A 15714-nucleotide genomic window follows, 5' to 3' on the forward strand; every position below is an offset into this window, starting at 1 on the left:
ATCGTTTATAGCCGTGTTGAATCAAAACAAAAGTGGAACTACGTTTTCAGTTTGGTTTATTATGCGTAAAAAGACGTTTTCGTGGGTCACACGACGACTTTTACGGCTCAAAGCTACAGATACGTACTTCCCCTATTTTCTTCTGTTAATACGTAAAACGCTTAACATTAAGTATGATGCTATTGAACAAGGAAAAAGAGGCGAACGTATGAGCAGCTCGGAAACCGCTCTCTTCAAAATATTACCAACAGACTTTCGAATTTCTCTCAAACGTGTTCCCGAGATGTGCCCCAATCAATTTTACGCGCAAACTAAACTGTCACGCCAACGTTTCTGACCCCATTTATTTAATCCCCCCTCCGGATATTTTTTTTTTAATTTTTACTTTTTTCATCTACTCGTTCGATAGATACAGTTCAAAGATGGAAGTCCAAACACCTTGGTCATAATAAAAATACAGCTTCATTTTTATATAACCTTCCAAGTGATTTTATTTCAAGTTACGCTCATTTGTCAGAGCTACAGTAGTGGTGCTTCGAATTTTTTAAAAGTAAGCAAATTTTGATACTTAAAGATATCCAATGTTCTCTTTAATATAATAATAAACAATAATAATAATAATAATAATAATAATAATAATAATAATAATGAAATGAAATGAAATGAAATGAAATGAAATGAAATTTAATGTGCACCAAAACAATACTAGTTACAGCATCAGCAAGTTGATACACAATGTAAGAAAAATAAATAAGGACAAAACGAGAAGGTTAAAAGATTATATAAACACAATTAGAATGAAAATATATACAATAGTTACAAATGTTTAGAGAGTGTCTTAAAGCTAGTGAGGTTGGAGATTTTTTATGTCTCTTATTGTACAGCTGAACAGATCAATATCTCTACCGTAATAATAATAATAATAATAATAATAACAATAATAATAATAATAATAATAATAATAATAATAATAGTGTTGTAAGTCGGAAAAGTTTCCGCTCTGGAAATTTTCTGGAAAATGACCGAGACCTTTTTTTCGGAAAATTTTCCGTATTTTTCCGAAAAAAAATAAAAAACGTTATAATTCTATGATTAGTCTAATATATTGTTGGAAAATTTAAATAAAGCGGCATTTTCGCCTCATTTTTTTCAAATCTAAAAGTAAAACTAAACCTCTAGACTAGTTTAAACTGATTAACAATGTAACACTATTATGTTTTGTAGTATTTTTAATGATATTAAACATTTTATATCGATAAAAAGTTCAAAACATTAAAAACCCATAAAAATAATTTAGTTTCAATTTTTTATTTTTCCGATTTGCGGAAAATTTTTATTTTCCCGGAAAATTAACAAACTAAATAATAATAAAATAAAAGTACCTTTAATCTTAATTTTCTTACGGTACTTTCATTGAGTGTTTGCAATTTTTTTGGTGTGTTTTTGTACATTTCAAGTAAATATGGCACCAATCTTTGGGAGTCCCTTAACTACTGGCAGTTCATAAAGAGAATTCTCGAGGATGGATGATTTTTAATAAAAATTGCTAATCCTCTTTAATAAATTCCCAACAGGTAATATTTGAGTTAGGCTAGGTAGATTTCCTTCCACTATCTCGTTCGGGAATTACGGCTAACTGGGAGAGCTGGCTCTAGGCACACCATTAGCCGACTGAAAAACTAACGGGCCTTATTTTTTGGCGTGTGTAAGGTGACATTGCAGACGACTTCGGATTAAATTTAAACATTTATTTACACTAAAACATTTCCAAATAAACTACCCATTTGGGGTTTACAAAGTTTCTCCGTTGCGGAGAGATTCTAAAGTTGCCCATTCGGTCCGGCGTAAAACAAGAGAGAGAGAGCTGAGTGCCAGGGCTGCCAGAAAATCTATGGAGTGTGACGCCCAATTTCTCGTAAACCTAGCCCAATTTCCAGCCCAACAAAGAAACGCGAATTTCAAAATAGCCCAAAATTTCGCCCAAGTAAATTTAGAAAGTAGCCCAATTTTTTCGCCCAAAAATGGGAAATATTTCTGAAATAGTCCAAAAGGAAGTGTAAAAATACAACTTTTGGTGGGCAATGTTTAGGCAATATTTTTTCAAGTAATAAGGACGTTTTTTAAAACCATTTTATGAACATTACTGAACCTAATTACAGAGAAAAATTTACACTTCGCATTCCCACCAGAGACCCTTTTAGGCAACTATAATAAGCTTCGAGCTTAGGAAATATAGCTCCATCTGCCTTAATATCCGCCAACTAAATATGTAAAGACATAGCAGACGTGCCTACCCGTGTCTACTGCTGGCAGTGCCACTACATAATACATTTACAATCTCCGCTAGATTTATCACTCTTGGGGCTTGAAAAAAGCGCATAGCTCAAAATTAGCGGATAATTCAAATTCGGATTTTATCCAGAATACACTTTACTGTAAGAACCAAATTATTCAATAGTGACTTTAAAAATATTTTTTTTAATAAAAATGGTTATTTCAAAGAGAGGAAACAAGAGAAGACCAAAAATATCCCAACAGCCCAACGACAAATTTCACGCGAGTGAGCTTTTAAAGAAGCCCAATTGGGCTGGAAAACCGCCCAACTGGCAGCCCTGCAGAGCGCTTCGCTCGAAAAATATTGAAAGCCTTACTTTTCCTAAAGGGGCCCCCTGCTTATTTCAGGTGGTCGTTGCTCGGGGCTGTAGTCAGTTGAGAAGCAATCAACTTTCAAGCATAGACTTTGGTTCAAGCGGGGAGCGGGGACTAAACATGTGCGCGCGATGGCGAAATCGGGAAACACTTTCGAAATTCCTCGCTCCTTTCACTTCCACAGCTCCGCCATTACAATACATACTGTACTCCCTACTAATAATAGATACAACCAAAATAGATACAAGTAAAATACGATGATATAAATTCGGCGAGTAAATTTCTACAGGCTAATAGCGTAGACTTACAATTAATATTTTTCGGTGAAAGTTTTCTATACTCGTAATAACGTTTCAATGATGTGAAAGTTTGAAAAATCAACCGTTGCACTGGAGAATCTGTTTCTCAGTTTTCGTGAGATGCATGTAGTAGATCCACATTATTTGGTGGGATTCGTTTATTTGAGATAGATTCTGCAAACTAATAAAAAACTGAAAAAATGTTTTCATTATGCAGAAGCATTCATCGATTTACAACTCAAAATGTCTGGCGTGTATCAGGAGATTTTTATCAATTGGGGCCCCCTATATATCGACTTAAAAATAAATTTGGCAAAGTTTTATGTATTAAACGATTTAAACTTTGTCCCACTTAATCGAATTAACCAAAATTTATTTAGATTAACCCAACTTTATTTATCTTACTGAATTTAACTCGCATTTAACTCAAACCATTCGAATTTACCAGAATGGATTTTTCGGTTTTACCAAATTTATTAAACTTTGTCCAATTTAGTCGAATTAACCAAAGTTTATTTAGATTAACCCAACTTTACTTATCTTACTGAATTTTACTTGTAATTAATTGAAATTATTCGAATTTACCTGAATAATCTAGATTTTTTGGTTTTACCCCATTTATTGAACTTTTTCCAATTTACACGAAATTACTTAAATAAAATTGGATTTTGTTGCTTTTAATATCATTTATTCACAAATACTTGAACTTACCTTAATTGGTAGGAATTTACCCTAATTTGGTCGCATTTACCCAACTACAGGCGTATTATCCCAAAAATAATCTCTATTACCCGAACATTGTACCATTTTCTAATTTTTTATATATTTTCAAAATTTAAGTTTATTAAAATTTAATTGTTTTTTCGTAGGGGGGACCATTGAAACCGGTGATTTTCCAATGTTAAATCGCATAGAGAAAAGTTTATTTTGTGTTGTAAAAACCATTTTCGATAGGCCAGCGTAAATTTTCCCATTACGAATTTTCAAGTCACGTTAAAGTCTACTAATTCCCCGAGTTAAACAAAATCGGAGGGTTACAACTCTGGTCGTCTTCTGGAGATCGGAAAAGGACTGAGATAATAAAGTAGGCCAAGGCTTAAGCGTGTAAATGGCGAATTTATAATCGTTTTTCGCAATGCACGAATTTCGATATTGCTTTTGAAAGAGATTTTAAAAGGGTATACGCAACTTTATTTTAACCAATAACATAATTGGTATACTTCTTTTAAAGCTATTAAATTTTAATAAAGTAACAACAATAATAAATATGAAAATCGTGGCTTTAATTAACGGAATTTCTATTATAAAAAAGTCTTTTAAAATAATTAGTTTATTTTAATATATAGCCAAAAATAAATATACGGATCCTTAAATGTTAGACCTCTGGATTCAATAATAGTTTTACGCCTCGGATCTAAGATAAATTAATAATAATTTAAATGAAATACACCAAATTTATTTATAGTTAAGAGTCTTCAACATAAGTCCCAAAATATAATTTCTGTTTTGGCTTTGTAATAGATTTATCGTATTCCATTACTAAAATAATTAATAGTCTAGGCTAGCCTTAAAGGTAATAGAACCTTGTGTATTTGGTGTGGAACGGCAACACTTCCAATATAGACCCATAACAAAAGAGGGGCCGCAGACGAGGCTTGAGTGAGACCTCTGGACGGAACATCCTGCTTGTGACGTTTTGAACCACGTGACTGCCATTGAAATATACAGGCGGAAGTAAGGGAACGGATGTTCCGTCCAAATGCTGAGTTGCCAGGTCAAAATGTTAATTTTCGGCCCGCCAACTTTCATCATGGGTCTATTGGCCGCTCCCGGCCGCTCCCACATTATATATATATTTCTAGTGAATGAATTCTTGCTCCTATTTTTAAGGGTCTTCCATAAAGAATGCGTTGAGGTTATATTATCTTTAAGAATATAACTGCTGTAGACTTTCAACAATCCATATCAGGCCCGTAGCCAGGAAAATTTCGTTAAGGGGCAGTAGCTTTTTGTGAGGGGCTACATTTTTTTCGTTACCTAATTTCGAAAATTAACGTAAGTGAAATTATTTTGGTGTTCAACAAAAAGAAAAACCTTGGTTTCTGAAGCAGACCATTCTACAACGTGTATTTTACTTTCCTATAAATAACGATCTAAAACTTCGACAAAGACAAGTGCTCCAAAAGGAAAATTTCAACGAATACGAGATTAAAAAAAAATAAAGATGAAGGGGCAGAGAGTATTCTTTGACGGGGAATGGATTCAATTGAGGGGGCAGGTGGGGGCAAATAAAAATTTCATTTGAGGGGGCAACATTTATTTTTGTGGAGGCATTGCCCCCGAATGCACCCCCGTGGCTACGGGCCTGATCCATATGTTAAAAAATGATAATATAAACGTTGTAAACAAACTTAATTGAATGGAATTAATTCAACAAGATGTATCCCGTTCAGTTTCGGAAGTTTCGACTCAAAGGAACATCGCTTCCACATTTTCTTGAAATTTCTTAAGCATAACACCATCTTTCGAATATCCTACTTAGAACAAAATTCACCAAAAGCTATTATTAATTTTAAATTGCGGTGTCAAATCTGTGCCCTTTATTCAAATTAATATTAAATTAAAATATTAAATGTTTAATGAATTATTACGAATAATTATATTTAACTTGCACATTGAAAGTCTACACTGGTTAGGGAAAAGTTAGGGAACTTGAAAATTAGAGTAAAATGTAAGGGAAAGGGCAAAATTATTAAATTGTTTTATGAAAATGGTAATGAAAAATATCTAAAAATAGTCAAGGAGAAAACCGGGAATTTGAATATGAAAATATTGTGTAAACTTGTTTCTTTCGATTCATTTTTTAAATGCGGTTGGTGAAGGATTGGAACCGTTAAAAGATTTCTATGTACAATTGAATTTTTTTATTTAATTCTAATTTAATTAATTTTTCATCAAAATTAGTTTGTATTTAAACATGGCGAGCTGCGACTCGCGGGTGGCCGTGAAGGTGACTGACGTTCAGTACGGAGTTAAATCTGGACATTTGATTTTGAACGACGTTAGCGTCAGGATTCCACACGGATGCATGTGAGTTCAACATTTGAAAGCGCCTATTCCGAACGACTGATTCCTTTTTCGCGTCTTTTCGGGAACTAGATACGCCATTCTGGGCCCCAGTGGGTGCGGAAAGACCACTCTGTTGAAGGTTTTGTGTCGCCTGATCACCCCCTCGAAAGGAAAGGTACAATATTCGTACAAAGATTTGGAAACGCGTCCCATCCCGGGAAATGGAATCGGCTACATGCCTCAGGTAATGTGCTTTCAACTTTTTGCGATGGAATAACTGTCCTCTTTGTTTAAATCTACCGCCTTCTATACTCTTGGTGAATAAGTACATTCTACCATTACTTTCTGTGCCGTCACTATGCTCTTAGACAGTAATGGTCAATTTTATACGGCTGACGTTGTCCTCAATCTTTAACATTATCAATGGGTCACAGGTCGAATTTGTGATCACTTCAATTATATTTCGTTAATCGCGAGTTCTACTTTAACTCAAAATTATTGTTTTTTAGAATTTAACCATGTGACCCGCTCAATTGTTTTAGAAACTGAATTGAGCATATTAACCTTAAATGTTGATTTTCTTGCGGTTTGCGATTTCCAAATTTGATTTGGTGTGCCTTGGCAAATTTAATGTCGCTACTGGTTTGGCCGACAATTTAAACTAATTGCCCTCAGATTTAAATAACGCAAACAAGATTATCAGCAATCAAACCGCGTTTTTTTTGGCTCGTTACTTGTAAATAAGCGCGTATCGTTTCATTATAAAGGGATGGGTCCCATTCTGTCCTTAATCCTTATTTATACGCAATAAAATCGATATAGCCTAAAATAAAAATTCCTTTCTATATTTTTTACGAATAAGACAATTAACGTAACATAAAATCTGTTCGACAAAGCTGTTTGATTATTGAGTTTTTAAAGGAAATAAACACGTATTCAGATAAGCATAACAGATTTTATCTGATTGGATAATATGATTTGGGTACATTTGTTCGAATTTCATCCGTCCGAACGGTGGTACAAATGTCCGAATGATCATTTGTCCGAATGCCGGAAAACAGGATCGTATGTCCGAAAACGTATTTTATTTGCCCGAAATATTTATCACAACTTTTGTTGGTGATTTAGTTGTTCAATTTATGTTAACTTTACTGGCGAATTTCATTTGTTCGAATAATCGTTTGTCCGTTTTTTCGAACATTAGGAAGTGGTTGTTTTTTATTAAATATTGTTAATATAACAAAATAGTAACATTAACGTGAACCTGATCTAACCTAAAATATCCACAACACTCAACGCAATTCTCAATTACTATATCGGCCAAAGGAAAAATGGACATAATAGGATAAAATGATTAGACATTATAATGCTTATATCCGTTTATTATTGAAATATTTTACATTTCATTTTATTTCTTTAATTCTTGCACTAAAAAAAATCCGGACCAAAAAAAACAGCAATAAGAAATACTAATTTAGCGACAGAATTCGGACAAGTGATGCTACCGATTCGGACGAATGAAACAAACAAGTTGTCCAATTCGAACAATTCAGACATTTTCTAGTCGTAGGTGGCAAAGTATCTCGAATGGCAGCGATTTTCTCTGGGTCGGGGGAAACGCCCTTTGTGACACAATGTACCCTAAGTACTAGATCTCGTTCACGGCGAAGTGGCATTTGGATGGCTTTAAATGATTAGGGGCTTAAAGACTCTTTATTTGTTCCTGAGAATACAAGATTTGGAAATGGAGAGTTTCAGCAAACTCATACCTAGGAGTTTACGCGCACGTCTGTAACGTTTATGAGATTAGTAGACGTTCGCGTAAACGCCTAGAAATGGAGTTTGCTGTTAATCTCTAATGAATCGAGCGTGGCGTGTTCAAAGGTCGTAGAGGGGGGTCCCAAATGTCGGGGAATCCGTTGCCGGCGTCGGATAACATATTCCTAATGTCCGGTGAGGAGAAAAGCCAAAACTTGACCACTTGGCCTATTCTTGGCCAATAGCCCTTCCCGAACTTATTCTCGAAGTGCTTGAACACGCGGGACGAGGCTTAGCCATAAAACAATGACGCATTGAAATGATAGATCTCAGACTTTAGCTAGATATTCATTTTGAAATATGGTCTCCTTAGGTGGGGTGGCGGAGTGGTTAGCACTTTCGCCCCGCAACAAGAGGAGCCGGGTTTGATCCCAGCTTGTGAAAACTCGGAACAACTCCTTCCGCGTTGAGTTTGAAAGTTATCTCCCCACTGTTTAAAGAGGTTTTCCTCGAGCTCTTCGTATTCCCTTTCCATGGAAACTTGATGAGGTTAATGGTAATAGTGAGTGAAGGGAGCTGTTGGCTCACGTGTCTTGCATGGCTTACCCCCCCCCCCCTCCTACGCATTGTAACCGGGCCACCTGAATTAAAGGCTTTAAAAGTCGCTCGATGTCTTAGGCCTAAGGTGGTGCCTTGGGTATTAGCCTACCTGATTATTATTATTTCAGTTTTAAATTTATTTAAATTATAAAAATAAATATTGAGCATAGGGAATTTTAATAATCTTTTTACTATTAAATACATTATACTCTTATTTAAATAGAGTAATCATTTATTTACTAATTATGATTTTAATTTCGTATCATTCTTTTTCATTGAAAATCGCACTTAGGTTCTTTTTTGAAATTCAATATTTCAATATTTATCAAAATATTATTATATTAAAATATAAGCCAAATAAGGATAATTCTTGGTGCTTACGCCTCTAAGGAGAGGTTTTACCTTCACTTTATCTTAAGGACTATTTTCGCTGCTAACTAAAGACAATGTTTCTCAAGAATAGGAGTAAAATACGAAAATTCGACAGTTGACATTATTACGAACAATTTTTTTTTCTTACGAATCATAAGGAAACTGACGCACCCAGAACATAGATTGAAATTTTTAACTTATTACTTTTTATACGAATGTTCTACAAGCCACTGCTACTACCCTCCCCTTTTAATAATTTCTAGTTGCACCACTGTTACAGGCCCTAGGCATTACAATTAAAGCCTAGCAACGGGTCCTAATCGCAACCTAGCTACGTTTTGTTTCGGGCCTTACGTATCATCTATGCTCTTTTTGGGTCCTAGTCCTAGATAACAGTCAGTCTGGTCAAAGGCTTCAAAAATTATCTATCTTTGTAACGGGCTAAATTCATTATTGAGCTTCGCAACGGACTCTAGACTCAGTTGCAGCTAGTATATTTGGCTGAAAGTTATTGGCAAGAATTTCCGGTAAATCGTCAACGGGAATTTCGAATTTCGCATATTTTTTGTTGAATTCCTTAAGTTTCCTACGCGTATTATAGTCCATTTTTAGCAAATGTCTATTGTGTAAATTTCAAAGTGTTCAATAAATATTAAATGTCGATTATTATTTTTAAGCTTCATTATAGAGTATTTTTAGTAATATGCTCTTAACAATCGTTTATGTACGCCAACGTGGTAATCTTGGCATTACCTGTTCTATACCTACCCTGGACTCATACCAAATAGATTTTTTTAGGTATACCTGCAACTGTATATAGACACCATATTACGGGTTGTAGTCATCAAAAAGCTTCGCTTCGGGCCCTTGTCATTTCGGTCCGTAACGACTTCACAACATTTAGTCTACTCATCGTCAATCCCGGCTACAATCCATCGGCAACATCTAGTCTGACACGGCTCTAGACATTACCTCTCCTGGCTACAGGCCCTAGACATTACTTATCGTGGCAAATAGAATTCAACTAACCTCGCAGAGGGCCACAGACATAATTTAATGCTGAAACCAAATAGGAATGGCTTTGGTTCAGAGCATCGACACGGCACATGTACCGTAGTGATCTACATCTTGGGTCCTTCGATTATTTTAAATTCATAACATTCGCTGTAAGGCACCATTTGTTTTAAGACTAATCATCAACAGGAAACGTTTGACACCAAGCTCGAAACAATAGGGCGGTTTCACGAATTTAATTACACGTCACTCTTATGAAAGGTTTTCGCAAGAAAAATATTGAAGAATTACTGTGGTTGTAAATATTGAGTGTATTGTAGGATACGGGTTTAGTGGAAGAATTATCCGTTGAAGAAAATTTGCGACTTTTCGCATCTCTGAATGGCGTGGGTGAAAATTATCAAATACGAAAACAACATTTGATGACCATGTTGGACCTGCTCGATATGGGTGGAAAGGTGGTTGGAAACATGAGGTAAATGGAGTTACTTGTTGAAATTGGCTCCTGGCCATTCATTGTAGATATTAAATGCTTGTCTTTGCACAGCGGGGGTGAAAAAAGGCGTCTGTCTTTGGTGGTGGGGTTATTGCATGAGCCTCCAGTGGTGGTACTTGACGAACCAACGGTTGGGGTCGATCCTCTGCTGAGGCAAGCCATTTGGAAGCACTTGGCGGGACTAGCCGCAAAGGGAACAACTGTTATAATCACCACTCATTACGTCGACGAAGCCAAAGACGCCGATTGGGTAGGATCTCAAAACCGATTTCTGCACCCTCAAATGATACATAAATTATTTCGTAGATTTCTTTCATGAGAAATGGTCGTATCATCACCGAGACCACACCAATATCACTTCAGGAACACTATGGAGTGACGCACTTTGAGAGCTGTTACGCTAAATTGTTTCAAGACGACGAAGAGGGGAATGCATCTTCATTTTTAAAAGTAAATTTACTTAATGGGTTGTTGTATGCCATATTTTAAGGTTGCGTCTATGTCTTAAGCAAAGGGGGATAATTGCTCGGGAAAGCTCCGGAGAATCGTCTTCCACGGGGAAATCGTCGACGCCTTTCACGACGGACACGAGGAGACTCCGAGCTTTGACAGTTCGAAATCTACATTTCGTCAGAAGAAACTTAGCAGCAGTTGGATTTCTTCTCATAATTGTCATCATTGAACCGCTTCTGTTTACCACCATCGTCGGTTCTCCTCTCACGGCTTTACCGATAGCCGTCGCCAACGAAGAAAGCCCAAAGTTCCTCAGTAGTCAATTTCTAAAAGAACTAGACAAGGACACGCTTTGGATAGTAAGATTTCTGTTTGATAACTTATAAAACGTATGGATTTAATTTGCACATTCAGGATGACTATTCCGATGGGAATGCAGCGATTGAGAGCGTTAAGGACGGTTCCCACTGGGGGGCACTCCACATTGGAGCCAATTTCACAAAGTGTCTTTTTCGAAGGCTCCGCGATGGTCTCCGAGTCACTAACTCGACCATAGAGTGCAGTAGCGTCAACGTCTTCATGGACAACACCAGTATGGTCATGAGTATTACTTCCTGTATCAAAACCTAACGTGTTTCTTCACGCAGACAGCCAAGTACATACCACCGTGACATATAAGCTCTATTCGGCCTTCCATTCTTTCTCGAAGGAAATGCTCGTCTTAGTCGGGGGCAACCCAGTTCTCTCCGAATCACCTCTGCAAGTAAGATGACCGCTATTTATTATGGGGATGCTATCATATTAAATTGTCTGCCCGATCCACAGTTGCAAAAACCTCCGGTCTACGGCAGTTTTGATGTCACCATGACGGAGTACATCCTCCCCAACATTCTAGTCTCTTTAGTTTTTATGACGGGTACGATGGCCACGGCTTTGTGCTTAGTAGCTGAGAAGAAGAGCGGAGCTTTGCATCGAATCCTGGTGACGGGTGCCACCAGGACACAGTTGCTACTGTCCCAGTTCTTGTGCCAAATGATCATATCAGTTATACAAGTGATTGTGATATTCTTTGTCCCGTACGGTATCTTCGCCATCCCCATGCAGGGATCAATCATTCTCTCTATTTTCAATTTGATTTTGATGAACATTTGTGGTAACGCATTTGGTAATTATTTAACTTATTTTCAATAGTAAAAAAGTAGAATATATAAGTATGACACTGATATGAATGAACGTTAGCACCCTTTTCTTACTATACCCTTTACCCCCTAGCTGCAGATGGTATTCGCTAGAAAAATTAACGTTCCAGTGGGTGGTTCCCACTGATTCTCAGGAAAACAATTATCTGATCCTACTATAGTAATATACGATAGATCAGATATCGTTTGCATTTTCGCTAAGAAAATAGTTTATATGGAAACCAGGTTATTTAAACCAGACAGAAGGTGAGTAGATTTCAGGCGCCTCACAGTTATTGATTTAATATTTCCAGCGATTAAATCCGTTTAAATTTTACTTCATTTTTATTTATGTATTATATATATACATACTAAACATGTGTTATATTACTGTCCGGCTAATTGAATTTGATGTTATTAGTTATATGAAATCAAATCAGATCGGTTATTTGTAATGATGAATAAGGTATAATTTGAGATTGCTTGGTGAGGGGAGTATAAACGATTATCCTAGTCTGATAGCTGTAAATTTCGACCTAAATCAGTTGGCCGTTGGTAGCATTAGATAGTTCCCTTTCAATTCCGAATGCCTTAAAGTTCCTGCTGCACCCCATACAACTCCACTGACCAATAAGTAGAAAGATTCTCTGTTCTGTTCCTCTTTTCAGTTGGTTAGCCAAATTCAAAGACAACTTGTAAAGATACCGGGTACTGCTTGTTCAAATTAGTTTTGGTCGTTACTATGGTGAAATAATTTAAAAAAGAATTTCCTCATATGTCATACTTGTACCTATAATGTAACTGCAAAATTTTAAAATCTTAAAAATCAATTTTTTTGCGTTGCAGGTCTGTTCATTTCATCCTTCACGGACACATTTTACGCCGTCATCAACACGTTGAACGGCTTTCTTTATCCAGGATCTTTTCTCTCAGGTTCGTTACTAAAGGCCGAAACTTAATGGTGCAATGTCTGACTTGAATCATTGGTAGGTCTTTTGTGGCCGTTGGAAGGGATGCCCACCGTCTTGAGATATTTCGCCTACTGCATTCCAATGACCATGCAGATGCAGTCTCTCAGGTACAACATCGGTAGAGGATGGGGCCTCGAACATATCGGTGTCCTTCTTGGCTTTGTGTCGTCCATCGTGTGGACAGCCATCTTTCTGACGGGGTCCATCCTCATCTTCAAATACAGGAAGTGACATTTCTGCTTCTCTAAATTATTTAGGGTTAACGTATACAATTGATTTTACCGGTAATTATTTATCAAAATAAAGTTACTTATTGTTGAGAATTTCCTTCTATGAAATAGCACTATCGTTGTACCAGAAGTTAAATCTTAATGGAGAAGTATGAATTTAAGCTATCAATATGAATAATCGAGGCAGTTTTTAATTGATCCTGACAAACGACTATTTTTCTTACCCCACCCAATCATGAAAAAGGTAGAAATCCACCACCAAAGGACATTTATTTTTAAGTCATTGAGGATATACGGATAGTTATCGATTAGCAATTAGTTTTCAAAATAAACTTTACTGTAATTAGCGATTTATGTAATTTCTAAAAATGTTTTTTGCGGTTTTAATATTTTAACAGATTCGGTTACTAATCGATTAGACTACTAAATGATTAGCTATTTCCTTAAAAAAGAAAATACCGCTTAACTCTCTTAAAATACAGAAAAACATAATCATTATTTTAGGGAGTGTATAACCATTGCCTATTTAACCGGATTGGTAGGTCTACCAATATGTTATTTGCCGCCTTTGGTTTTTAGTCATTGTTGATACTGCGTAGCATTATTTATTTGAACGCCATGTGGCTAAACTCTCTTATAAATAAAGGAAACCTACAATAATGTATCGCGTAATTTACTTAAAACTACCGAAATAGCAATGAAAACAAAGCGTAAGTATTTTAAAATACTGACCAATGCAATTATAAAAACGTAAAGCCTATCCAAAACGTTAAAAAACACCGATATAAAATAATGCGAAACCTATCCAAATCACCGAGAAAAAAACAATATAATAACGCGAAACCTATCCAAATTAACGATAAGAAACTATATATCAATGCGAAAGCTATTGAATACGCCGAAACACAACGATATAACGAGAAAATGATTCAAAAAGCCAAAATACGCCGATATAATAACTCGAAACCTATCCAAATCACCGATAAGAAACTATATAACAATGCGAAAGCTATTAAATACGCTGAAACACAACGATATAATAACGTGAAAATTATTCAAAAGGCCAATATAATAGCTAGAAACTGATTCAAAACGCCAAAAGATGCCGAAATATTACCCCAAAACTAATTCAAACGCAAAAACGGCGATAAAATACCGCGTAACTATTCCTAAAATATTGAAAAAACTATAAAATATGATTTTAAAATCCTAAAATTCCGAAAAAACTACGAAGAAATATCGTGAAACACCGTCAAAAACTCAAAAAATCGTATAACCGGGGCGTCGTGCGATTCCTCGCTGCCAAACTGACTTTAATTGACGTCTTTTAAAATTCATTTTGCGCGTGAAAATACCTCTACATGTTATGGCCAAAAAAGCATGCAAAGAAGGCTGTGTGCCCAAGACATGTACAGTACCTCTAGTGTCGCGCGCTAAAACGTCATTTCAAAATCCCTCAATTTGAAATGAATTTCGATTAGACTTAAAAAACTTGATTTTTGGTTTAGGTGTTTCTTTAATATTTCCGGAACCACTTGCCCGATTTTGAAACCAAAACCGGTTATGGAAAGGGAACAATTCCGCGCGTCGATTGGTGGTTGTCACGTTATATTGGTGGAAAAAGCGATGTTTTAGGTTTTTAAGCCTTGGTCAAATACTTCTTCACATTTAAAAAAATGAAAACAGCCAAAATATTCGCCGTTTTTTATCCTTTCCAAAAGGGTATCATTCGACTTTCTACTAAACGCAGTCTTAAATATATTTTAAAAACAAAGTGTCCAGAAACTTTTGTCCGGGACTGTACCTCCGTTGGCTTAAAGTCAACTAGCGAATTATAAAGCCAAGTGCCTGGCGTTAGTGTTTATATGCAGGATTTTTTTAAAATTCTGCCTTAAAGTCAGTGGGTTTGTTGAATAACGAGGTGGCACAAAACATTTATTTAATATGGTATAATGTTATAATTAAGTTAAAAATTATTTTAATTTATAGATAGAATAAAACTTAATAAAATGGAGAAATATGTTACTATATGCAATTTGTGAAATAATTTCAGAATTTCACCCAAAATTTATTTATAGTTTGATATGAAAACTACCATTGTACTAATATTATTTTATTTTTGGAATGACAAAATGTATAAAAAAAATAATATATTTCAATATTGAACCAGGAACAGTTTTGATTTATAAGTATACACATGAAAAGGTTATCTCTGAAAGAGATCAATTTATATGTTTTCTATTTCATAGTTTGAGGATTTTTAATATAACTTTTGTCATGTGTTTCTGTTATAATTTTAGAAACAATGACATTTTTATCTTAATGTACGTATTTGAAATTATACACTTGGACGGTCGTCCAAGTGTATATATATAGCTAACAAGATTTTTTACATTAGATCGAGTCCTTCACGCTATGGGAGAAAATTAAAATTTTTGGGGCGAGATTTTGGAGAGTAAAGAGCTCTGTGACGTCACTTAACGTTAAATTATTTAGCCAGGGCTAGAGGAAAAACAGTTGGTCCGTTAAGGTTCAAATTTTAAACCAACGTTCTTTATTAAATTGTCTAAGGACATTTTTAATTTTAAATGAATTTAAGATATTTTAAATTAATTTTAAAGAAAA

The 15714-nt window shown here is 35.5% G+C and overlaps 3 protein-coding genes across 3 annotated transcripts in view; all 3 read left to right on the plus strand.

Annotated features, from left to right (window-relative positions):
- The first annotated feature begins 455 nt into the window (after window positions 1-455).
- LOC149923603 (uncharacterized) overlaps window positions 456-15714 on the plus strand; it is a 50959-nt gene continuing 35700 nt past the window's right edge. Inside the window, exon 1 of the mRNA XM_090160789.1 lies at window positions 456-550. The gene's annotated coding sequence lies outside the window, so the exon portion shown is untranslated. The remainder of the gene's footprint in view (window positions 551-15714) is intronic.
- The window catches only part of LOC149923604 (uncharacterized), a 46465-nt gene continuing 36676 nt past the window's right edge, over window positions 5926-15714 (plus strand). Inside the window, exons 1-4 of the mRNA XM_090161636.1 lie at window positions 5926-6038; window positions 6108-6261; window positions 10082-10236; window positions 10309-10507. Of these exons, the coding sequence (XP_090017762.1) occupies window positions 5926-6038; window positions 6108-6261; window positions 10082-10236; window positions 10309-10507 (621 nt within the window). The remainder of the gene's footprint in view (window positions 6039-6107; window positions 6262-10081; window positions 10237-10308; window positions 10508-15714) is intronic.
- On the plus strand, window positions 11585-13245 carry LOC149923605 (uncharacterized). Its single transcript, XM_090161234.1, has 3 exons — window positions 11585-11875; window positions 12735-12821; window positions 12879-13245. Exons 1-3 carry the CDS (start codon window positions 11620-11622, stop codon window positions 13088-13090), a joined length of 555 nt encoding a protein of 184 aa, XP_090017360.1. The 5' UTR covers window positions 11585-11619; the 3' UTR covers window positions 13091-13245.

The sequence above is a fragment of the Leiobunum rupestre genome, chromosome 10 (genome assembly GCF_980474605.1).
Source record: "Leiobunum rupestre chromosome 10, qqLeiRupe1.1.hap1, whole genome shotgun sequence".
In the NCBI taxonomy this organism is placed as follows: Eukaryota; Metazoa; Arthropoda; class Arachnida; order Opiliones; family Sclerosomatidae; genus Leiobunum; species Leiobunum rupestre.

What these genes read in the sequence shown, in the direction of transcription:
- LOC149923605 (XM_090161234.1), top strand. Translation starts at nt 11,620, where the DNA reads ATGACGGGTACGATGGCCACGGCTTTGTGCTTAGTAGCTGAGAAGAAG. An exon ending in CATTTGTGGTAACGCATTTG is followed by an intron (nt 11,876 to 12,734) that starts GTAATTATTTAA and finishes TTTGCGTTGCAG; the next exon opens with GTCTGTTCATTTCATCCTTC. An exon ending in TCCAGGATCTTTTCTCTCAG is followed by an intron (nt 12,822 to 12,878) that starts GTTCGTTACTAA and finishes AATCATTGGTAG; the next exon opens with GTCTTTTGTGGCCGTTGGAA.